This window comes from Primulina tabacum, chromosome 5 (assembly GCF_025594145.1).
Source record: "Primulina tabacum isolate GXHZ01 chromosome 5, ASM2559414v2, whole genome shotgun sequence".
NCBI lineage: Eukaryota > Viridiplantae > Streptophyta > Magnoliopsida > Lamiales > Gesneriaceae > Primulina > Primulina tabacum.
The window spans coordinates 19450562-19475399 of NC_134554.1; the positions used below are offsets into that span (position 1 = coordinate 19450562).

Below are 24838 nucleotides of genomic sequence, written 5' to 3' on the forward strand. Positions count from 1 at the left end.
TTTTCATGAATATGCATAAACTTTAAACCTTTTTTCTTTCATCATATGATTTTCCTTTTATCATAAACAAATACATATACAATCTCTTTAAGGTGAATTCCCTTCATTAATTGTGACCATCCTTTCATCTTTCAGTCGATTGATCAATCTCAACTGTAACCATTGTAACAGGAGGCGAGGCAACATTAACCAATTTTCCGTTATGTGCCTTGGCCTATAGTCAGTGGGGACATCAGCGACACATTCATCTGTCAACTGAGCATTGGCCTTACATATCATCATATCCTTTCGATGGAAATTCGATCGTCGGGCTTCCTCTTGGCCTTCTCCCATAAACAGGCTCCCTATGGGGCCTCGTCCCTCACGAATTCCCATTTCCTTACCATCACAATTAAATAACTTCTTTCAAAATATTTTTCCTCGTTTCCATCACTTTATAAAATACATACAATAATATCATTTTCTTTTAAATCCAGCATACAACACGTTTTTTAGCATTATCGTTTTTCATCTTAAAATTACATAAAACTTCAAAATAAACATTTTAGCATTCATTACAGCATTCAGGGAACTGACAGGACGTCTAACATTCTTCAGGTGTAAAATGACCGTTTTGCCCCTAAAACCCTAACTTTTCCAATTTACCATTGGACCTTACAACGACGATCCGAATTCATCCAAACTTAACATAACACCTTAAAATACACCTATAAACATTTCTTAGACGTAAACCTAAGCTCATAGACAAATTTCCTGATTCGTTTTACAACTTAAACATAAGTCTCGGTTTTATCCCAAATCAACTCGAAACTTAACCAAACTTTGCCAAAATTGTACCATAGCTTTTTAACACCTAATCATACTATATACAACCCAAATCAAGCCATTTAAAACACTCATAACACACCTAGATCTTGCTGTAATTTTATTGCCCTTGTTCGAAAACCCTAGCCCTAACCAACTTCCAATCCATCGAGCCTAGCCCTTAACTGTCATGCCCAGACCCTATGCAACAATCCTAAGACCTAGACTGAACCCTTAGGACTCTACTGGACCAGCCTCTACAGCCCTATCACTTTTAGCCACAAACTCGTGCTCAACCTTGACTCATGTGACCCATGCTTCCACTACAGCCCTAGGCCTTGCACCAGCCGTCCCTCAGCCCATCCAGGACCATGAATAGACCCCGTAGAGCCCTTGAACACATTCCAAACAGCAGCTAGCAGCTGCTACCTCTTAGGACCAAAAACGCAAACCCTAGTCCCATAAAAATCAAATTTTCGTTCAGCATATTGTCCTATCTTGTCCGGCCCTTAAACATTCTTCTATGGACCCTTAAACTTGTGGAAAAATGTCCCTTCCCATAGCCCTATCATGGCAGCCCCTTTATGCATCATAATCATGAATTTACCAAACATAAAAACTCAAGTTTTGTTCATGTTGCCATAAAAACGAAAATATAAGAAATTGAATCATGTTTTCATGCACACATGTATTAACACATATAATATGGTATCAACGATGAGTGGAGTAAGATTAAGGCGTGTCTTTACATATTTCACGCACGAAAAACAATCCTTGACGCGAGGGACGTTGACGGAGATACGAGGGAGGAGACCTTCCTGAAATTCCTTCAAATCTACGTGAGTAGCTTTAAAAAAAAGCGTGTGGTGTGTGTTTTTGTGCTGATGATGGAAAAAATCCATAGGTTTCTAGTGTTTTAAACACGTAGTTTAAAGTGTTTTGGGTTTAGAAAACTCTATATTTTGATATAAATAATTAGGTAGGAGTATAGGGCCACTAACCAAGGTATAATAGGCCCATTAGGCCCACTATAACATAGTTAAAATATTTTGTTTAGGAAAATTTTCGAAAATATTATTTTCGTCAATAATCGATTACCGATTTAAAAACGACTCGGCGCATACAAACATATCAAAAAGCATCATTTACAAAAATATCATATAAAATATATCATATATTAAATAATTAAAAATAATCATTTAATAAAAGTATTTTCCTTTTATGTTCCCAGTTCTCCGTTCTTCGATTGCATCTCGAATAACCCTTAAAACACAGTTTTATGCATCCTAGTAGAAAACTATATTTTAAACATGTAAATATGCCTATCACATTTAATAAATTCAATTAAAACAATTCAATTAATCATTTTTCATTTTTCCTAGATTTGCATGCAGTTGAATTAGGTTATCGCATTTTGAACATTACACTTTGCAACTATAAAAGGGCCTTACCCCTAGATTGGGATCAGAGCAGAGAGCCATGCATACAAAAAATCTAAGAGAACACGAGAGAAGGAGCGGGACCGAGGACGAAAATCGAAGATTGGAGAATGTATATTCCGGAGATGGAGACATGACTCAGCTTCTTTCCTTTCCTTTTCTTTTCTTACTGTTATTTGTTTCTACGATTTTATTCACAAAAAAACATATTTTGTTTTGAATCGTATTTTTTTATGAACTAAAGCCTTTGTCTAAATATCGACGTAGCTTGGTCGAAATACTATTTTTGAATTATTGAGTTCTATGTACTAATATCTTGTCGTTTCTTTGCGTTTACTTGTTGTTACGCTTTTGAATTACTGGCCAAAACTCAATCGACTATATAATTGATATCCAATAAGTCGGGAAAGGGGATTGAAATTAGGATAATAAGAAACACATCATTGGGTATTTATATTGTTGGAAAGACGTTTAATCCCATGGAATCGTGGCAGGAACATCGATTGCATATATGGTTTATTGCTAAATTTTGAATTGGAATATTAAAATCTGTAATAGACAATACAGTTTTATTCATTACTTAGGAAAGCGGGATAGTTAACTTAGTGTTCTCGGTTAATGAATGAATTGTTTTTAATTGTAAAGAACCAATCAAAATTAAATATAGCGAAGTCCAAGTGAAATCACATAGCTAGATTCATTCTCTTATTGAATTCATTTATCCTTGTGTTCGCGTTGTGATTCGTTTATTTATTTAAATGTCAACAAAAGAAGTGATTGTTCTTCTGAATAAAGTTAAACTATTTTAGTTATGATACTTAATGTACACTTTAAATACGTACTCTTGTGGATCTATAATTTTACTTAGTCATATCCTAAAACTTGACGTAGTATACTTGCGGCGGGAAAAATTACAACACTGCCTATTCGGGTAGATAGCTTTCCTCACGCTTCCTAAGTTGGCAGCTCCTCTTGAATTACTTCCTAACTAACTAGGTTTTAGGGAAACACACCATAAATCTATAATACAGGAGATTTTGGAATAAACTTAAGCAAATGGTACGATAAATTTTATTTTTGATGGTCTATTTATAGACGGAGTTTGAAAGTTCTGAACTCACATTAGGAAGGTCAGAATTGTATGTTTCGCCGACTAAACCTCATTGAGGAGAAGCTCCTAACTCTTACATGTTGATGCTCATTGGACGCATTACTGAGTAGTTGTCTGCGAGGGTTTGGAAGGTCCAATCTTGGGTTCAAAAGCTCCTAACTAACTGGTAGTTCCGAACTGCCCTTCGGTCTTTCCGAAAAAGCTTATTTTTTTGAAGTGTCCGGTTATCAATGGTTTCCCTATTCTCTTTGAGATAGACAACTTCAAAAGAGTTGAATTTGACGACTGAAGTTTGATGTGATCAGACGTTATGGCTTATAAATAAGTTTATAAGAATATTCCATTTTTGAACTTCGAGAGTGTATGAGTGTTAAAAACAACGTGGAGAGTGCACCTGCTTACTTTGTGTGAAAATGTTCCAAAATTAGAATATTCCATAATAAGAATAAGTGATTTTTGAAAAAAATAGGATTTTGTATTATAATAACGATATATTTATACTGGTCACACCGATGATGTCAGATAGTCGATTGAGATTATAATGAAACCACTGTTAGGGACATAATGATACATATTTAGGAGAGAGTCCTATATGAACTCAAGCTCATGTAACTAATTATAAAAGATTAGTGTGTGACCTAGTATTGCACACAATTCATAAGCCTCAATTTCAAAACTTGATAGTCAAGTTTCGAAAACCTATAATATCTACCTACAAAATCAACTGATATCTCCTAGACGACATAACGATATTTTCGTGCAAATTTATTTCATCTCAAGGGAAAACTTCTAGATTTTATAGTGCAATCAAGTAAAGGAACTTTGTTGGGTGCAATAATTGTATATGCTCGGTAAAAAATCGAAACATGATATTTGTGTTGTTATACAATTTAAAATATTTGAGTTGCACAATTATCAACAGCTATAGTTTTGGTAAAACAGCATGCTTCCATCCTTAAATTATTATCAGAGCCAAAATCATGGGTCCGATTGTCATTGATTGGAAGAAGTACAATTATTGAAAGATAGATTGTTGGTGAAATAATTGTCTTCACTTGGTAAAACAATTGAAACGTGGTGCTTGTGCTGCTGTACGAATTAAAATATTTGAATTTCATTGTTATCCCCTACTATAGATTTTGGTAAAATAACAAATGTTCGGTCCTACAAACTTGATTATTAGTCATGGAATAGACAGAAGAGATTTGGAAGAAGGATTCAAGGTGGTTCGAAATTATCAAGGAGTTCTTGTTCTTGATCACGACTGAAGTTTGATGTGATCAAACGTCATGGCTTATAAATAAGTTTATGAGCACATTCCATTTTTGAACTTTGAGAGCGTACGAATGGTAAAAACAATGTGGAGAGTGAACATGCGTAGTTTGTGTGAAAATGTTCCAAAATTAAAATCTGCCATAATTAGAGTCATTGATTTTTGAAAAAGTTGGATTTTGTATTATAATAACGATATATTTATACTCGTCACACCGATGATGTCAAATCGTTGATTGAGATCATAATGAAACCATTGTTATGGACATAATGATACACATTCTAGGAGAGAGTCCTATAAGAACTCAAGCTCATCTAACTAATTATAAAAGACTAGTGTTTGACCTACTATTGCACACAATTCATAAGCCTCCAATTCAAAACTTGATAGTCAAGTTTCGAAAACCTACCATATCTACCTAAAAAGTCGACTGATATCTCCTAGATGACATAAGGGAATTTTCGTGCCTATTTATTTCATCTCAAGGGAAAACTTCTAGATTTTGTAGTGCAATCTAGTAAATGCTCATCGAAACATGATATTTGTGTTGTTATACAATTATCAACAGCTATAGTTTTTGGTAAAACAGCATGCTTCCATCCTTAAATTATTATCAGAGCCAAAATCATGGGTCCGATTGTCATTGATTGGAAGAAGTACAATTATTTAAAGATCGATTGTTGGTGCAATAATTGTCTTTGCTTGGTAAAATAATTGAAACGTGGTGCTTGTGCTGCTGTATGATTTAAAATATTTGAATTTCATTGTTATCTCTTGCTATAGATTTTGGTAAAATGATAAATGTTCGGTCCTACAAACTTGATTATTAGTCATGGAATAGACATAGGAGATTTTGAAGAAGGATTCAAGGGTGGTTCAAAATTATCAAGGTGTTCTTGTTCTTGACGACTGAAGTTTTATGTGATCAAATGTTATGGCTTATAAATAAATTTACGAGCATATTCCATTTTTGAACTTTGAGAGTGTACAAGTGGTAAAAACAATGTGGAGAGTGCACCTTCCTAGTTTGTGTGAAAATGTTCCAAAATTAAAAGCTGCCATAATTACAATCATTGATTTTTGAAAAGGTTGGATTTTCTATTATAATAATGATATATTTATACTCGTCACACCGATGATGTCAGATCGTCGATTGATATTATAATTAAATCACGGTTATGGACATAATGATACACATTCTAGGAGAGAGTCCTATATGAACTCAAGCACATCTAACTAATTATAAAAGATTGGTGTGTGACCTAGTATTGTACACAATTCATAAGCCTCCAATTCAAAACATGATAGTCATGTTTCGAAAACCTATCATATCTACCTGAAAAATCGAATGATATCTCCTAGACGACATAAGGGAATTTTCGTGCATATATATTTCATCTGAAGGAAAAATTCTAGATTTTATAGTGCAATCTAGTAAAAGAACTTTGTTGGGTGCAATAATTGTATATGCTCGATTGAAAATCGAAACATGATATTTGTGTTGTGACGTCCAAAATCCAACATACGTAAACCACATGCATGCAAATGAATTAAATTGCGTAATTGTTTTATTTAATTATTTTAAATGCTTGCATGATGCATGTTATATGATTAAGGGTCTAATTGCATGATTTTATGAAAATTGAAGATATTATTTGAATATTCGATAATAGGCTGGAGAAAGGAGATCGGGGACGACCAAGATAAAATAAATATTATTCGATAAATATTTTCAAGGCTTCTTAATATGATTAAAAATGATTAAATTTTTCTAAAAATGATAAAGTTCAAATTATTTTACAAGACGAGCACAATTTTATTCGGGAAACCGGTTTTAGGCAAACGAAGGACTTTTAAAATAACAAAAAGCATTATTTTTGAAAAAATTAATTTCATAAACTTTTATTTTTCAATTAAATATGTGTTATTGGGACTAATTTACCTAGGATAAGTAGGCTCAATTGCTCCTAAACATGAAACCCTAAAGCCCAAGCTCATTATCATACAAATTAAAATTATAAAATAGAAACCTAGGCTTTTTGGTGCTCATGTCAGCCTAACACAACACACACTGAATTTCAAAAATTCCTATGGAAGAAACAAGGAGTCTTCGTCGCCCGTTCGTTCTTCCTCGCACCCCACGCCGACGATCGCATATTCAAGCGTTCTAAAATGCAAAGGCACATTTCTAAATCCTTTGACACATCATTCAAACAATATTATGCATATTATGATTAATTTTGCATGAAAAATATTTACGCTCGATGGGTTTAAGGATATAACAATTATTTCAAACTTTTTTACGATTTTACGCTTGTTTCTTTAATGCTATGATTCCTGAGGGAATTTTCGTGCATATTTATTTCATCTCAATGGAAAACTTCTAGATTTTATAGTGCAATCTCTAGTAAAGGAACTTTGTTGGGTGCAATAATTGTATATGCTCGGTAAAAAATCGAAACATGATATTTGTGTTGTTATACAATTTAAAATATTTGAGTTGCACAATTATCAACAGCTATAGTTCTTGGTAAAACAACATGCTTCCATCTTTAAATTATTATCAGAGTCAAAATCATGGGTCCGATTGTCATTGATTGGAAGAAGTACAATTATTGAAAGATAGATTATTGGTGAAATAATTGTCTTTCCTTGGTAAAAAAATTGAAACGTAGTACTTGTACTGCTGTATGAATTAAAATATTTGAATTTTATTTTTATCCCCTGCTATAGATTTTGGTAAAACGACAAATGTTCGGTCCTCCAAACTTGATTATTAGTCATGGAATAGACAGAGGAGATTTTGAAGAAGGATTCAAGGGTGGTTCGAAATTATCATGGAATTCTTGTTCTTGACGACTGAAGTTCGATGTGATCAAACGTTATGGCTTATAAATAAATTTATGAGAATATTCCATTTTTGAACTTTGAGAGTGTACGAGTGTTAAAAAAATGTGGAGAGTGCACCTACCTAATTTATGTGAAAATGTTCCAAAAGTAGAATATGCCATAATTAGAAACATTGATTTTAGAAAAAGTAGGATTTTGTATTATAATAAAAATATATGTATACTCGTCACACCGATGATGTCAGATTGTCCTAAACAAGATATTAAATATCTACTACTTAAAAATGCTACTAAAATTTACTTTTTTCTTTGACAAGCTCAATTTTTCGAAATTCTTAAAATTAAGCATGCACACAATGCTGCTGAAAAATAAGCCATTTAAAAATAATAGTAATCAAATAACAAATAAAATACTGCAGTTTAAAAATTGTCAACTCAATCATCATAAATGTACGTAAAAATAAATCAAGTAAAAATACTGATAACTAACATGTCAAAACCAAGCGTAATAAAATGTTCATGTCCACTCTACACGTCCAGCCCTGGCTCACCTGCATCATTCACACATAGTGAGTCTAAAGACTTAACACATCTGTAACGTTATAAAAAATACATATACATAACATGCAACAGTGAAAAATACTGTAGGCAACATACATTTCATGAACTTAAAAGCATAGCTCGTATAAAATCATAGCGTGTCAAAACATGTCTCATCATAACATCATATACATATATATTTTCTTTTAATTGAATTCAGTTCATTAGTTGTGACTTTCGTATCAGTTCTATCGTATCAGCTCTATTCGATGGAACCATCTAATATAACCGCGGTACCCGGTGACGGGGACATCAGGGACAACATTAATCGTACACCGAGCCTTGGCCTCAGCTCATAATATCTCATACATATATCGTATTAGTTACAACCAACTCTCATCCTTTAAAACATGTAACGTATTTTCATAATTACGTAAAAAAGCGTGTAATAGATAACATAAACGTTTAAAAACATGTCAAATTGTGCTCAGGGCGCTGATAGGACTAAAAACTCGACCCGGGTGCAAAATGATCATTTTGTCCTTGGAAACCCAAAATGACCATTTTACCCCTGGACCTCGAAAATTCGATCCGAAGCTTACCAAACTTCTTAAAACACCCAAAACATATTTAAGAATATTTTTTAGACGCAAAATCGAGCCCGTTAAAAAATAAATCGATTCGTTTTAAAACGTAGTCCGGGGTCCCGGTTTTAGCCCGAAACTTAACCAAATTTTTCGCAACTCGAACCATGACTCAAACCTACATGACCAGCCTCTAATCCACTTATTTCAGACCACTTAGGACCTAGAAAACACGCCCAAAGGTTGCTGAAAATTTCCAGTGCATGCATACTCGAACCCTAACGCACCAAGCTAGCAATTATTCGATCCTAGGCCCTACCGACTTGGACTAGCCTTGAACCAACCCTTCCTAGCCCACCTTAGGACACTCTTAGACCAACCAATCCCAACCTCATTGCCCCTTGCACGTGCGTTCCTAGTTTCACCAAGAACCAACCGATCTAGCCCCCAACTTACCCTAGCTTCGCTCCATGCGTTGTCTTGCTATCAGCCGAATATGGATCACTCCGAGGCCTTGTCCTGGACCATTCACGTCCAAACTAGCCTCTGGAATGAGCCATGTTCGGCTGCACCATTTCCATTACCTGATATAATGTCATGTGTTTCCTAGTACCCAAACGATCGGCTTCTCTCCCTTAGACATGAACCAAAGCCCTCTCAAGCTTATCCACCATAGAGCTCGACATGTTGGTCCCTAAAAAAACGTAGAGTAGCAGCCCCCTTACACAATAGTTCAGGAAAAGCGTGAGTATGAGCAAGAACATGTGTAATCTTGAACAACCGAATGCAAAAATGTTTTGACATGCAGTATCTATAAAACCTTCATAGATTAAACACATAACAACATAGATACAGCATGAATGATGAGTAAAAGAAGATACATGGCATGCCTTAGCGTTTATATGATCAAAATCTTGAAGATACGCGTGTGGGACGTGAAACAGAAAGGTGGGGGAGAAGATTTCTTGAAGATTAATGGAGGCCGATGGTTTGCTGCTACAAAAGTGAGAGTAGGCTGCTGTTTTCACGTGAAAAAGGCTGCTGAAGAATGAGGTGGGCGGCCACTTGGTGTTAAGTATGTTTAGGATTTAGTTTAGGTGGTAATTAAGTTACTAATGGGCCTTAATTAAAAGTTCAAATGGAATAAAAGGGTTTTGAGCCCATTGAGCATTAAAACAAACTCATCAAGCCCAATGACACTCCCGAAAAATATTTCATTTAGTACGTCTTCGAAAATATTGCTCGAGCCCTCAAAAAGTCTTTCGTATCATTAAAATTTGTGTACCGGTAAAAATATATAACCCGGCGAGTAAATATACCAAACCAAAGTCCATTTTCGAAAATCATACTTAAATATACCATATATTAAAAAATTTAAAATAATTATTTGATAAAAATATTTTTTCTTAGTTATCTCCGGTCTCCGTTTCTCGTTCGAGCGCGATTGAAGTTAAGAAAAGATTTTAGCATGATGCCGTGGGCATTCTTGATTGGTTGTTTAAGAAGAGAGAATTGTTGGTTCCTTATAGTCATTTATTAACTAAACAGGCATGCATGGAAAAGAGGATCAGTTGACGAATAGTTTCTTAAATGCTCTACTTCTAGGCGGAAAGACATAGTGAGTCACGGGCGAGGTCTCTCGGGCCTCACCGGAGATTTAGTCAGTTAGGTTTCACCCGAGTAATGGAATGGCACCCAATAGAGAAGGGGAGCTCTAGTTAGCCCAACCTTCTTTCTAGAGAGCCGAATCACATGATTCCTTGGGCGAAAGGGAAAGGGGCAGTGTAAGGAAAGTGAAATTATTTAAGCCTTTCGGGTTGAGACAGGAAAGCGAGTAAGCCTAGTTCTTTTGTTTTTATGACTCTGAATGCTAAGCTGCACCAAATCCCTTACCAAGGCCGGGGAAAGTAAATAGAGCTACTTCTGTATTGTTAATGAAACCATATCTATTGATATAGAGACTAAACCAGAACTTTTTGGATGCCGATTGACTATGTGTTCCATTCCCTAGAATCATAGCATGCTTGTCGTAAAAGCGAAGCGGTGAAATCCTCTGATAGGGACAAGGAGAGCCCTGGTTAGTAGGCTGTCGGAGTTCGAAACAGAAAGAATGAACCAGCAATTCTATCAGAAATTGGGTGTCAATTGGGACCTGAGAGTTGTGAACAAGCCGTACGAGGCCAAGGTAGTTCTATCTCTTCGATGGGGTTTCCTCTTCTCGTTGGGACTTGTGCCACGATTGGCTGATTCCATTAACTGCTTTTGTGGCTAGCATTCACTGAGATCAAGGTGAGATGCCCTCCTTCTTGGGGTTGTTGGTGGACCAGGTGCCTCTTACCCTTGGTTTGAACCCGCTTTTATGCTCCGGTTATACTTTAGTACAACGCCGGGTTGCCCTTTTTCCACTCTAAGCATACCAGGTATTTTTTCAGATTAAGCATTACCTTACTTCTAGAACCCCTCTTATCTAATATTGGTTGATATTCGTAACGTTTTTCAACCGTTACTTGTACTAGCTTGGCTACGCGACCTATTAACTGAAGCATGGCATATTGATCTATTCTTTCTTTCTTAAGGAGGCTACTAGGCTTACACTACTATAACGTAGTTATTTTAGAAGCCACCTCTTTGATTTCAATTTCTTTTTCTTTTTATCGTAAAATTCTTATTCTTGGTACTAATGGAACCGGGCGATTCGCCTTACTATATTGAATGAGATTTCTCTATTTCACCTTCCTTGCTCACAAAACCCAATCCACGAGAAAGTTCTCAAAGCAGCTGAGATCATCATGAGTAGCATCGCTCTCTCTCTCCTTCGTTCATGTCTTTTTTTTGTATATGGCATGGCGAGAAGTTGCCAAAGAAGGTCTTAGCAAGACTAAGTTTTACAGAGCTCTTTTTCTTTCCGACGTAACTATCACCTGCCAAGGTGCCCAGCTAAAGCCAAAGATCAATTCAATATCACCGGAGTCGTGAACAGAGAAAGCCTCGTCTACCGCTCCTGGGTCATACCCTAATCGAGAGCTAGCTAGAAAGAAAAGACATTATCGCTATCAACTCTCGCTCTCGACTCTATAACTAGCTAACTCGACTCGAATACACGCTTCCTCGACACGGAACGGAGAGGAAAGCAAGCAACTCTAAGACTAGAAATCTCATAAGAGAAGAAGAAATGATGGTTTACTGTCTTCATTCAAGTCAGATAGTTGATCGAGAAAGCACTTTCAAAGAAGCAAGGGACGAGAGGGTATCAAAGAGAAAACCACTGTTTAGAAAGATAGCAGCCAGTTCAACTAAAGAGCTCATTATCTCTATCCCACTTCGAACTCCAAGTGTGTTGCGCAGTGGAATTTTCATTTCACCAGAAAGGGATTCGGATCAAGAGAGTAAAGTGATCCTCCTCTCTTGCGTAAGACATGCAATTTGATAATTCTCGAATTTCTCATCTGGTTGAATTGAAATGGTAGCTCGATTGCTCATTTTCTTGCTAGCCAGTGGATTCTGAGTTCTGTTCTTTGATTTTTCTTCTCCTTTCTTTGCTCTACGGGCTTTAGTCTTGAGTCAGTGATGTAGTGGCATGCATTCTTAAAGCTGGTGCACTACTTCGGGCTGATCCACCTTCCTTTGGAGATTTCGAGAAGAACGATTAGGCTCATATTCTATCCTTTCTACAATGCCCATAGACGAAATGCATGCAACTTAAAATCCTAATGCATGAAATTTCAATAAACCATGAATTAAAACCACATATTCATGTTAAAACCATGCATTTAATGCATTTCAAATAAATTATTTCAAACACATAAGAAGTTTGATAATTTGCATGCATGTGGTTCACGTGGATCTTCAAATTTTCGGGACGTTACAACATAAGGGAATTTTCGTGCATATATATTTCATCTCAAGGGAAAACTTCTAGATTTTATAGTGCAATAGAGTAAAGGAACTTTGTTGGGTACAATAATTGTATATGCTCGGTAGAACAATTGAAACATGATATTTGTGTTTTATACAATTTAAAAGATTTGAGTTGCACAATTACCAACAACTATAATTTTTGGTAAAACAGTATGCGTTAGGTCCTTAAATTATTATCATAGCCAAAATCATGGGTCCAATTCTAATTGATTGGAAGAAGTACAATTATTGAAAGATAGATTGTTGGTACAATAATTGTCTTTGTTTGGTATAACAATTGAAATGTGGTGTTTGTGCTGCTGTAAGATTTAATATACTTGAATTTCATTGTTATCCTCTGCTATAGATTTTAGTAAAATGGCAAACGTTCCGTCCTACAAACTTGATTATTAGTCATGGAATTGATAGAGGAGATTTTGAAGAAGGATTCAAGGGTGGTTCGAAATTATCAAGGAGTTCTTTTTCTTGACGACTTAAGTTTGATGTGATCAAACGTTATGGCTTAAAATAAGTTTATGTGCATATTCCATTTTTGAACTTTGAGGGCGTACGAGTGGTAAAAAGAATGTGGAGAGTGTACCTGCCTAATTAGTGTGAAAATGTTCCAAAATTAGAATCTGTCATAATTAGAATCATTGATTTTTGAAAAAAGTAGGATTTTGTATTATAATAACGATATATTTATTCTTGTCACACCGATGATGTCAAATCGTCGATTGAGATTATAATGAAACCACTGTTATAGACATAATGATACACATTCTAGGAGAGAGTCCTATATGGACTCGAGATCATCTAACTAATTATAAAAGACTATTGTGTGACCTAGTATCCCACACAATTCATAAGCCTCCAATTCAAAACCTGATAGTCAAGTTCGAAAACCTATCATATCTACCTAAAAAAATCGACTGATATCTCCTAGACAACATAAGGGAATTTTCGTGCATATATATTTCATCTCAAGGGAAAACTTCTAGATTTTATAATGCAATTTAGTTAAGGAACTTTGTTGAATGCAATAATTGTATATGCTCGGTAGAACAATCGAAACATGATATTTGTGTTGTTATACAATTTAAAAGATTTGAGTTGCACAATTACCAATATCTATAATTTTGGTAAAACAGCATGCGTTCGGTCCTTAAATTATTATCAGAGCCAAAATCATGGGTTCGATTCTCATTGATTGGAGAAGTGCAATTATTGAAAAATAGATTGTTGGTGTAATAATTGTCTTTGCTTGATTAAACAATTGAAATGTGGTGCTTGTGCTGCTGTATGATTTAAAATATTTGAATTTCATTGTTATTCTCTACTATAGATTTTGGTAAAGTGGCAAACATTCGGTCCTAAAAACTTGATTATTGGTCATGGAATTGATAGAGGAGATTTTGAAGAAGGATTCAAGGGTGGTTCGAAATTATCAAGGAGTTCTTGTTCGTGGTTCATCCTTGAAGAGCTATCTCTGTGTATCCCGAACTAGTTGAACCTATTCCCAAACATATTATGTTTGGAAGTAATTTTTCAATAAACACCTTATTGTTGTAATTAAACCATACGAACGTCTAATCTTATTTTTATATGACAAAATAAGATTGGACTTTAATAAAATTTTAAATTTCTGTTACGTCTTGGACATGATAAAACGATACACCAACACACACATATACAAGTAAACAACCAATAAAACTGAATTGCACATATATACGTAGCTAATAGGTTTCATGTGATCATTTTAAAATAGGATTCTAAAAAGTGTGAAGCGTGAAGATCACAATCAAACTTCAAGTTTAAAAAACTTAAGCATATTTATAATGAGATTAATCTTAAACAAACGTATTTAGTAAATTTTAATTATATTAAGTTTATTAATAGATTATAAATTTAAAGAATAAATACATAAATTTTCAAGTTAAGTCTCAATAACTTAACCTAATATATATGTTATGTATGGTCGAGAAAAAGACTGCATAGAAAAACATGTTCACATTCCATGTGCAATTATTGCTATGTGGAAAGTTGTTCTCTTCTCTTTACCAAAAGTCCTGCCCTTATTTTAATAAGGTAAAACGAAACTGGATGGGGGGATACGTTAATTAATTAATTAAATAATTTTATGCTATAATTTTTTTAAAAAGACAAATATCAAATAATTTACATCTGTACTTTTTTGGCTGCATCATCTGCTTTTGCTTATAAATGTCAAGACTTGGGTAAAAAGTGACAACAAAGATAACTAAGACTTATAAAAATTTAGTTTCATAAGTGAGAATACAAGGACGACTTTTTGATTTTGGACTTCAAGTAGTTCTAAATTATTATTATGGAATCTTGATATTACTAAAATTTAATATTATATTGAAAAATGATAACAACAAACTCATATTAAGTTTATAGAAAAATCAATAAATTGTATCTCTTATAATTATAAGAAAAGGGCAGCCAACTAGAAAGAGATATCGAAGAAGAGAGCATAACTATAAGCATTTTTGGTCAAATATATATGTTTCTTTTTTTTTTTTATCTTATTTGACATCTGTATTATTAAATTTCAATCTTAATTTCGCGTCTTGTGATTTTTAACACTTTGAGATTTTTTTTATTGAGAGTACTAATATAACATCACACACGTCAGCACCGCATTGAAGCTTGAAAAATGAGTAATATTACAAAAAAAAAATAAAATATCTAACTAATACTAAAATTTAACAATTTAGATTACCAAAATCGCAAATATATATATATAGAAAGTAAAAATACAATTTCCATTATAATGCTTTTGTATATTTTAATATATAAAATTAGTTTTAAGAAATTTATATAAAGTATTTAAAATTCAATAACAGTGGCCACGTTATTTATGTATGATGGGCTGATGAGCAATTGTAGGTAACATGTGGCTGGGTCCCTTGAATTAATGAAAATTCCTTGGTATTTAATGAGGGGAATAAGGATTCTTTCTAGTCGATAAGCTTTGTCGACTATGGATTCCCTACCTCTGTTTTGTCACGTAGCCTTGCCCATATTTTATTAACATATTTAAAAATAACGATATAAATTAATTTTTAATTAACATCGAAAGTTTCATAGAAATATGAATAATCCAAAACGATACAAGAACACGAGGATTCTAAAATGTGAGAAATCAAAAATTGTTAATAAAGTTTCACAAAAATTGTTGTGATAAAGTTTTACGACTCAATTTTATGAGATTGATCTCTAACCCGCCTCAATTTATGAAAAAATATTAATATTTTAGTATTATTTTTCATTTTAGATATAGATCGGATTGACTCATCTTACGAAATTAGATCCGTGGACCGTCTCACAAAAAATTTATTAATAAATTTTATGTATTTAAAGTTGGACAAGATTGAAAAGTACATGCTGAGAGTAACATTTTGATAAATTTGAAGTAGTTGCTAACAAAACAATTTTAACATAAAAAATGACATACGTGATACAATTTTCAAATAAGAATATCACTAAGCCTATCACTTGGAAACTAGAATATTTTCTTAATAATTTTGTTATTAAAATCACGAGCAAAACTCCACAAGTGGACAAAAACTTGTGTGAAACGGTCTCACGGGTCGTTTTTTGTTAGACAGATCTCTTATTAGGGTCTTCAATGATAAAATATTACTTTTTATGCTAAGAATATTACTTTTTATTGTAAATATCGGTAGAACTGACCCGTCTCACAGATAAAAATTCGTGAAATCGTCTCACAAGAGTCCTACTCCCACAAATCAGAATCTAGATATTAATAAGTATAACTAATTTGTAAACATAAAATCTAGCAATCGAACGTATTTATTGGATTATTAATAGGACCCCACATTCGTCAAATGTTCAGTCCTACGAACAAACCGATGACATTGTAAACAGTGTTTCTCTTATATGATACATCATACAAATGGAAAACACAGATATAAATAAATAAAAAGCAGCCTCCCAAGATTCCTTCTCTGCAAGGATCAGTCTTCTGATCTTCTTGATATCAACTAATTCTAGCAATATTCGTCTTCCTTAGCGTTATTTTCTTGAGTGATGTGGATGATTCACAATGGTCGTGCTTGGCGTCATTTTCTTGAATTTCCATGTGAGTGATAATGTGAATGATTCACAATGGTTTAAAACAGAAATATTGCTTCAACGATTTTCATCCGGTCCGATTGGGACATGGAGGTCTTCTTTTCCCCGTCTGAACTTGCTCTATGCGAGAACAATGCGCTCCAACAGGTGAAGATTCCTGCCCAACGTGCCTCAGTGCAAAATTTAATATGGAAACCCTAACTTACGATTTTTGTTGTATTTAATTAATTAAATAATTTTATGCTATAAATTTTTTTTAAAAGACAAATATCATATAATTTACATCTGTAATTTTTTGGCTGCATCATGTGCTTTTGCTTATAAATGTCAAGACTTGGGTAAAAAGTGACAACAAAGATAACTAAGACTTATAAAATTTAGTTCCATGAGTCTTGATATTGCTATTTAGAACTACTTGGACTTCAAGTAGTTCTAAATTATTATTATGGAATCTTGATATTGCTAAAATTTAATATTATATTGAAAAATGATAACAAAAAAACTAATATTAAGTTTATAGAAAAATCAATAAATTGTATCTCTTACAATTTTAAGAAAAGGGCAACCAACTAGAAAGAGATATCGAAGAAGAGAGCATAACTATAAGCATTTTTGGTCAAATATGTTTCTTCTTTTATCATATTTGACATCTATATTATTAAATTTCAATCTTAATTTCGCTTCTTGTGATTTTTAACAGTGTGAGATTTTTTATTGATAGTACTAATATAACATCACACACGTCAGCACCGGATTGAAGCTTGAAAAATACTAATATTACCAAAAAAATAAAGATATCTAACTAACACTAAAATTTAACAATTTAGATTACCAAAATCGCAAATATATATAGATAAGTAAAAATACAATTTCCATTATAATGCTTTTGTATATTTAACATATAAAACAAGTTAAAACAGAAATATTGCTTTAACGTTTTCATCCGGCCCGACTGGGACAGGGAGGTCTTCTTTTTCCCGTCTGAACTTGAACACGGCTCTGTGCGAGAACAATGCGCTCCAGCAGGTGAATGATCCTGCCCCAGTGTGCCTCAGTGCAAAATTTAATATGGAAACCCTAACTTACGATTTTTGTTGTATTTTTACTATTTTTATATTTAAACAAGTTGTGTAAACATTATTGTATAAGAATATTAATCATTATTGAATGATTTTGTGATTTTTCTTGCAACAAGAAAAGCTTCAACTTTGTGCATGTTTTTGTATGTTTTATCAAATCAAACTTATCAAAGTTAATATTTTATGACGTTTGTCGATTATTCTTTACTCGAATTATCAAAGACGAGTTCTTTGAAGGTTCGTTTGAGTTCAATTGTTTATTTGTGATATTTGTTGTTAAACCGCGTGATTTAGAAGTGAATACACGTTACTTATTTTCAAATATTAAAGATCCGGGGCTAAAGAAATCTTGTTGTTCATAAAATCGAGGGCGCAACTGGGTCTAGTTCGCGTTTGCCTTTCTTGGGTAACCGTATTCGCATCAGAAGTACTTCCAACAATTCCGTGAACTGGAAGTATTAGATTCAGGATCATCTAGTAGATCATTCAATTCCAAATAATCGCGTCTTGAGAAACATTCTAGTTCAGAAAAATCTTGTGGATAAAAATTTGATGTGATATCAGTAAACGAGAGCAATCCCGCAGAACACTTCGTTTTAGCCTAAAAACAAAATATTGACTATGAGCCAAGAAACCATTTGGTAAATATTGTAATTCAGACCATTATAAGTGTAAAAACCATGATATAAGGAATATAATTCAGCACACCTTGGATTCACTTTTAGAATCTTGCACAGATGTAATATTTATGTCTGGAATGACTGAAGCTGAATTTCTAATCGGCTTTGATCCAACCACAGTTTTGCTGTTCTGGCAGGAGCGTGATACACTTTCCGAAATGCTTGCACTACAAAGGAAGACTTTACACAGTGATCTCGACTCCTGCACAATTACCAACCAAACAGGTATAATGACTTGCAGTTCCCACACTTCCCAGGAACACAAACAAATCTAACAACTACAATAGGTACTTTTGGCTTATCTTTATAGCGTAGTTCCTTCTGTGTTATCTTGTGTTTGTGCATAAGCCAATCAGTTCGTTGTCCGTGGGGGCCTTGGCCCTCGAAATATTCAAGACTCGCTCTCCACCCACTATTGGATGAGTTCAAATTTATCTTACAAGCTTCCCATTTGTCTTTCCAAAATCCAAAATCAGAATCCTTTTTCTCATTTGCATCTACTAGGTACCAAATTCCTTCTGCAAGAAGCAGCGAACTTTTTTACACTTTTTTTTTCATTTAGGGAACTGTAAAATGGTGGTTAAGCATGCCCAAGAATCTTTAATATTTTGTTGTATATGCAGGAATATCACGATTTAACAGAAAATTACAGCTGAAGCCGTGAAGGCATGATTTTTAACTGTGCTCTACCGAATGAATCAACATATGTTGGTGAATGATAATTGATGGAAAGACATATTGAGGTATAACTACGATGATTTTGGCAAAAAACATGAAAAACATCTCAGATCCATGTCCCTGTTAATGAAAAACTATGCCTAAGCACTGAATCAGTCAGCTTATCTAGTTAAATGAAGAGCAATAACTAATTAATTCAGCGTAAAAGATCAGTTTGATTCAGCAGATTCAAGGAAATAGAAAGGAGAGCTTGAGCCAGAGAAACTCTACTGATTATATCCTCGCTGCCATACAAAAGCTCCAGATATGTGTATCTGCCTATGGTGATTTGATCAAATATGCTCAACAAACTTTGCGAGAACTGAAAACAGTAGCTGATGATAATGTTATAAATCATATCTTTTGAACTTACAGCAGCCTAAACGACATGTTTTAATTGTTATGCTACACATGCAGACACAAGCTTCCAGTGAATTACCACTACAAAGAATCTCTTCCAATATCGTATAATTAAATAATTTATGTAAATAGACTATGTGATATTAACTCTAATGCTATCTATCGGGTATTTTCCATTGGTGTTATAAGTCAAAAGCTGGTGATATTGGCAAGATGCTAACGTTTTAAATCATATAGCAGTACAAACTTAACTTTTTGATTGCTATTCAATCAAAAGACAGCCACAGAAGATGACTGAGGCAATTGTTATTCCATTAATTAATTGTCACCACCGTCATAAAAATAGTTTGACTCCAAACTCTACTCGAGCATCAAAATCTGCATGGGATCGTCAACATACCTTAGCTATTTGTTGGATCGTTGAAGCATCTTTCAAACTGATGAGAGTTAATAATCAATTCCAAAGTATTTTCCTCAATCACAATCACATTACTTTAGCTATGGAACACAAAGGAAGCATGATCAAGAATTTTTATAAACATAGATCTTATAATTGAAACAAAGAACAATAACAAACACACATAATTAAAAAAATGGCAGAAACCTTAAAACTCACCTTTTAAATTGCTAGGGTGGTACTGGAAGGGGGCTCATATCTGCTAGCACATTAGTTGGGAGAGAAAATCCTCGAGTGTATCGATCCAGCCACAAAAAACTTCGCTCATCACTCAAAATCTGACCAATTTCAGCAGGATAAGAGGGGTCTGCTGGAGGACACATGGTAATCCAATGCAAAAAGAGTGCTACAAACACTTGATGCCTTAACTGGGTTCATGAAAAAACAGAGCAGGAAAATTTTGACACTCGAGCTGACTGATGACAGACAAGTTTAAGGTCGTGACAAGAAAAATTATAAAAATGCTATTTGTTAACATACACACAGATGAGCAAATAGTAACTAGGCCAATGTTTTAAGGATGACTTGGTTATGCAGAGATGTAGGTTTTCATAGATCATATTCTACTTATAATAAACGTATCGTTGACTAGTTTTGGGCTTTATTCTACAGTGAGATGCAAGTTGATATATATTTTAAATCTGATATTGAAACATATCGTGGTGAAGTTATGGTTCTGAACTCCATCAAAGGGATCCACAGTCTCCACTCCACTTCCCCCAGCCAAGTAACTCCCGTAGCTTGTTTTATACATTATTTTTTAATAATAATAAACCTATAATGTTCCAAACCGCAAAAAAGGCTCAGAAAGAAGCTGACTCTTTACATACACGACGACAGCCACTAAGGCACAAAATGGGCTCTGCCTATGGGAAATATGCTTCCTTCAGAGGTATTTCCTGAATGTAGGGAGTCATCCCCCTACAGACAAGCTACTAGCACTAAAATTGTAAGTTTTGACAAACAATTATCATTGTTTCAATAGATTTTTCGAGGTTCCTGTAAAGCAGACGATTCTTAGAATCGAAAGTGTTGCAAGTTGGCCAAACATACTTTCAGGTTTGTATCTTTCTGTTAATGATCTTAATCAAATCTCATCTGCTCAAACCAATCCATACCCTTATGTTAATTCATAACAGGTTCCATCTAAACAGAAACAGATTGGCCATCAAGGCCAAAGAAGACAAAAATCACACAGGAAATCCTCAGAAAATAGCTAAATGTCCACTATCGCATTCAAACAAGAACACTATACTGCAAAAGAATGCAGAAAATTACTCTAATTATGAGAAAACCTCAACTACACTGCGATCATAAGTAACAACAATTTCGAGAAACCTCAGCTCAAATAAACCCTACTATGAATTTCAAGAACTGCTCACCAAAAACACAAAGATCACTCAGTTGAAAACTCAATCCAAGATAACAAAGCATCGATAACCAAACCGAAAAAAATACAAGATTTACGCAAACAACTCAAACAAAATCCCCCCAAGAACACTAAGGGGCATTTATTCATTTTATACTTTCAAATACTTTTAATGATTTTTTTTTAAATGATGGACTTTTGTGGAGTGATGGATTTTTATTGACTTTTATGGAATCTTAAAACAAATTTCATAGACTCTTATAGACTTTTTTTCAAGATTTTTGTAGACTTAATTACGTGAATTTTGTAGTTTATAATTGTGATTTATTTTTATTAATTTGTTTTAAAATAATTATTGGACATAGATAACCTCTTCAATTTTAAATTATTTTTTTATTTATGAATGTAAATGAATTTTACTTACTTAAAAGTTAAATCAATTTAATTTGTGAAAAATGACAAATGAACTATCCAATTTATTGAAATCAAAATTTCAATTCTTTATGTCAATTCAACATATTAATGAATAATATTTTTATAAGTTCATAATAAAATTTTATTAAAAGAACACTCAAAATAATGAGTAGTCATTTATAAAAAAAATCTAATCATTACTGACAATTTGATCAACATTGTTCTACATTTCATTGGCTATGCTATCCCTCCATGCATTAGCATTTGCTCGTTGTTGTTTTTGAGTATTAAATAACTGATCAAAGTCGTCACCTTCATAAACTTGTGCTGATGAAGACAATTGAGCTTCATTATCTAGTTCAATTTGAAATTCATCAAATTGACACTTCTTTCAAAGAAAATTGTGTAATATAGCACATGCCAATACAAGCCCTGTTAGGGGTGGGAAAAAATACCGAATTTTTGGTATACCGAGATTACCGTAACAAAAAAATATTGAATTTACCGAATTTTAAGTACACCGAAGATTTCGGTACGGTACGGTAACAATACCGAATTTTTGGTACGATAACGATATCCAATTTGAAAATTTTGGTATATACCGAAAATACCGGAAAAATATACAAAAATTTTAAAATGTATAATATTTTAAAACAATAAATTATAAATTTTTTTAAAATGTAAGGTTTTTTTGGTTCGGTATACCGAAAATTTTGGTATAGTATCGGTATGAATTTACTTATACAATAATTTAATATATAGATTAACTAAAATTAAAGAAAATAATTAAAAATAAAATGTTATATAATAATTAATAAAAAAATTAAATTTAATTATGTTTTTAAAAAGTACAAATAAAAGGAAAAATAAATAGATAAGAAAAGAATGAAAGTTTGTATTGAATTTGAGAGATTTCTCAATTAAATGTACATCCAAATCTTAAGGTTGAATCAAAGACTTTTGTTGACATTTTATTGTTGTACCTTAGGCTATAATTCTTGTACTTAATAGAATTCCATAGAGTTATTAAAAGTCTATTGACATTTTGAATACCTATAGACTTTTGTAGAGTTTTTAAAAGTCGAGTTTGAATACCACATGACTTTTTAAAATTCTACAAAAGTTTACATTGAATACCACTAGACTTTTATGGAGTATATAAAAGTCTAGTTTGAATACCTCTAGACTTTTAAACTCCATAAAAGTCATTAAAAGTCTATAACCAATACACCCCCCTAATAAAAAAAAGAACCCATAAAACAGAGTAAAAAGGGCGAAAACCAAACCTTCTCATTCACAAGGCAAAAGCGCGCAGCCTTTCTCACCGGGTCATTTGCGAGGCTAATAAAAAAATATTAATGGTGTAGATGTAAAATATGACTCCCACGTTATCATCGATAATATTTACTTACCTTCGTACTTTACCATTTCAGATAGAACAAGTTGTATGGAATGAGAAAATCGGGACTTCGTACGTTTTTTTTTAAACAGAAAACGATCTGTTCATTAAATAAATCAAGAGAAGCTACATATATCAATCAAGATGTGTAAATATTTCACACCAAGTAAACGGTGAAGGATAGGACAAAGCAAAATGCGCTAAACAATGAGCGATTTTGTTCAAACCTCTACTAAAATTACGAATTCTCAAAAAACAATCAGACTGGAGAAGCTCCCAAGTGTTCGAGATAAGAAAACATCATGTCTTATAATTTTCGTAGGGTCTGTCAATGCACTAACCGCTTGAACCGAATTTGAAAACACCCACACATTGCGACAATTACCTTGCATAGCGAGTTTCAAGCGAAAAAGAATAGCATTGAGTTCTGCAGCAACCACCGAACCCGGATGGCAAATATCCCGGCCTGAAGCCACACAAATAAATACATGGTGGTCTCTAATCATTGCTCCCACACTAAAAACACCTTTATGCTCATGGAAACCTGCATCAACATTAAGCCTAAAATGTCCCAAAAGAGGTTTAGTCGATTTCAACACTTTACAAATGGTGTTTAGCCACTCGTTCAGGGATCCACAATCTCCTTGCTTTCTGAAATTCCTCAAGGTAAGAAGGAATCCAATTTACCTTAAGCGATTGGTTGGTTCTCACAAGATTATGTTTCCAGATGCAAATATCCTTCAAAATGGCATTGGATTGCATGACAAAAAGCTCAAAATCATGTTTTGAAGAGTGATCATTTAAAGTCATATTGCATAACATAAATGACATATCAATTCTTTAAACATGGTCAAAATACTGAACATTTCCATAGCATAAATTAGGAAGTTTTTCGCATAGAATAAGAATACATGATTCCTCCATTGTGTCTGCAAGACTCACACATAAACCTTTTTGAAGTGGATCAGCAATATTTTTCAGAATTCTCAGCCGCACAAATTTACTTACACACTTCCCTTTTTCCCCTGACTCCACTTCGAGCACTCTTCCTAGCTGTTCTCCCAGCTTCCGCAATATAGTCTGATGCAGAAAAACAATTGGGAGGTTGTGGAGTTGGACCCAGAGAGGCACTTCCGATAAAGAAATATCATTTGGATTTTGCAATCCTCTTGGTTCCACAAAAATCACCAGATCTTTAAAATAATTCAATGACCCATCAAAAAGGTCCCTATTTTTGTCAATAAGAGAGTTGATATATAGAGAGAACAGATTATCACCAACCATTTCAATTGCAATAGATTTCTTTTCCTGTAGGATATGTGACATGTTGTTGTGGAAAGCTTCTTGATTAACCACTTTCGATGAGAACACTTTCTCTATTATACAAACTTCCAGCCTTTTTTGTCCAAGTATCGCCAAATCAGAAGATAACACCACATGGGCTTTATCTTTGGACGGAGAGAGTTTGAGATTCCTAACTGATGTCCTATGGATGAGCCCACTAAGATTAGGTCCAAATCAAATTTGGGAACCTTGACCCATTGTCAGCCAATGTGGAAGGTCCATCATGGGCCCATGTATTCTCCTATAAATATCAGGTTTGGATGTCTAATTCGATTCATTCACTAAATTACTTTTCAGCAGCACCCTTAGCTGCTCTTCCCTAGGGTTAGGTCCAAACCAGATTTGGGACCATTTTCCCATCCCCATCCAAGGTGGAAGGCCCATCACGGACCCATGTATT

General features: G+C 33.8%; 1 protein-coding gene across 3 annotated transcripts; it reads right to left on the reverse strand.

Moving 5' to 3' along the window:
* Positions 1 to 16396: 16396 nt before the first annotated feature.
* Positions 16397 to 24507, reverse strand: LOC142547234 (uncharacterized). 3 transcript variants are annotated; one of them, XR_012820626.1, is made up of 7 exons: positions 24376 to 24507; positions 22982 to 24287; positions 20072 to 20280; positions 19856 to 19953; positions 18407 to 18896; positions 17607 to 18299; positions 16397 to 16733 (listed from the first exon to the last, which is right to left on the reverse strand). XR_012820626.1 is itself a non-coding variant. In XM_075655408.1 (6 exons), exons 4-6 carry the CDS (start codon positions 18721 to 18723, stop codon positions 18120 to 18122), a joined length of 408 nt encoding a protein of 135 aa, XP_075511523.1. In that variant the 5' UTR covers positions 18724 to 18896; positions 19856 to 19953; positions 20072 to 21412; positions 22925 to 23046; the 3' UTR covers positions 18047 to 18119. The 3 variants fall into 3 exon arrangements, 1 of the variants encoding a protein (XP_075511523.1); XR_012820625.1 differs by having other exon boundaries at positions 16399 to 16733; positions 20072 to 21412; positions 22925 to 24287; XM_075655408.1 differs by lacking the exons at positions 16397 to 16733; positions 24376 to 24507 and having other exon boundaries at positions 18047 to 18299; positions 18407 to 18580; positions 18670 to 18896; positions 20072 to 21412; positions 22925 to 23046.
* Positions 24508 to 24838: the final 331 nt, after the last annotated feature.

Excerpts from the sequence above, each read along its gene's own strand:
- LOC142547234 (XM_075655408.1), bottom strand. The coding sequence starts at position 18,723 with ATGCACAAACACAAGATAACACAGAAGGAACTACGCTATAAAGATAAG. Across the intron at positions 18,581-18,669 it reads GCTATAAAGATAAGCCAAAA|GAGTCGAGATCACTGTGTAA; the intron begins GTACCTATTGTA and ends GTAATTGTGCAG. Across the intron at positions 18,300-18,406 it reads ATTCTAAAAGTGAATCCAAG|GCTAAAACGAAGTGTTCTGC; the intron begins GTGTGCTGAATT and ends TTTTGTTTTTAG.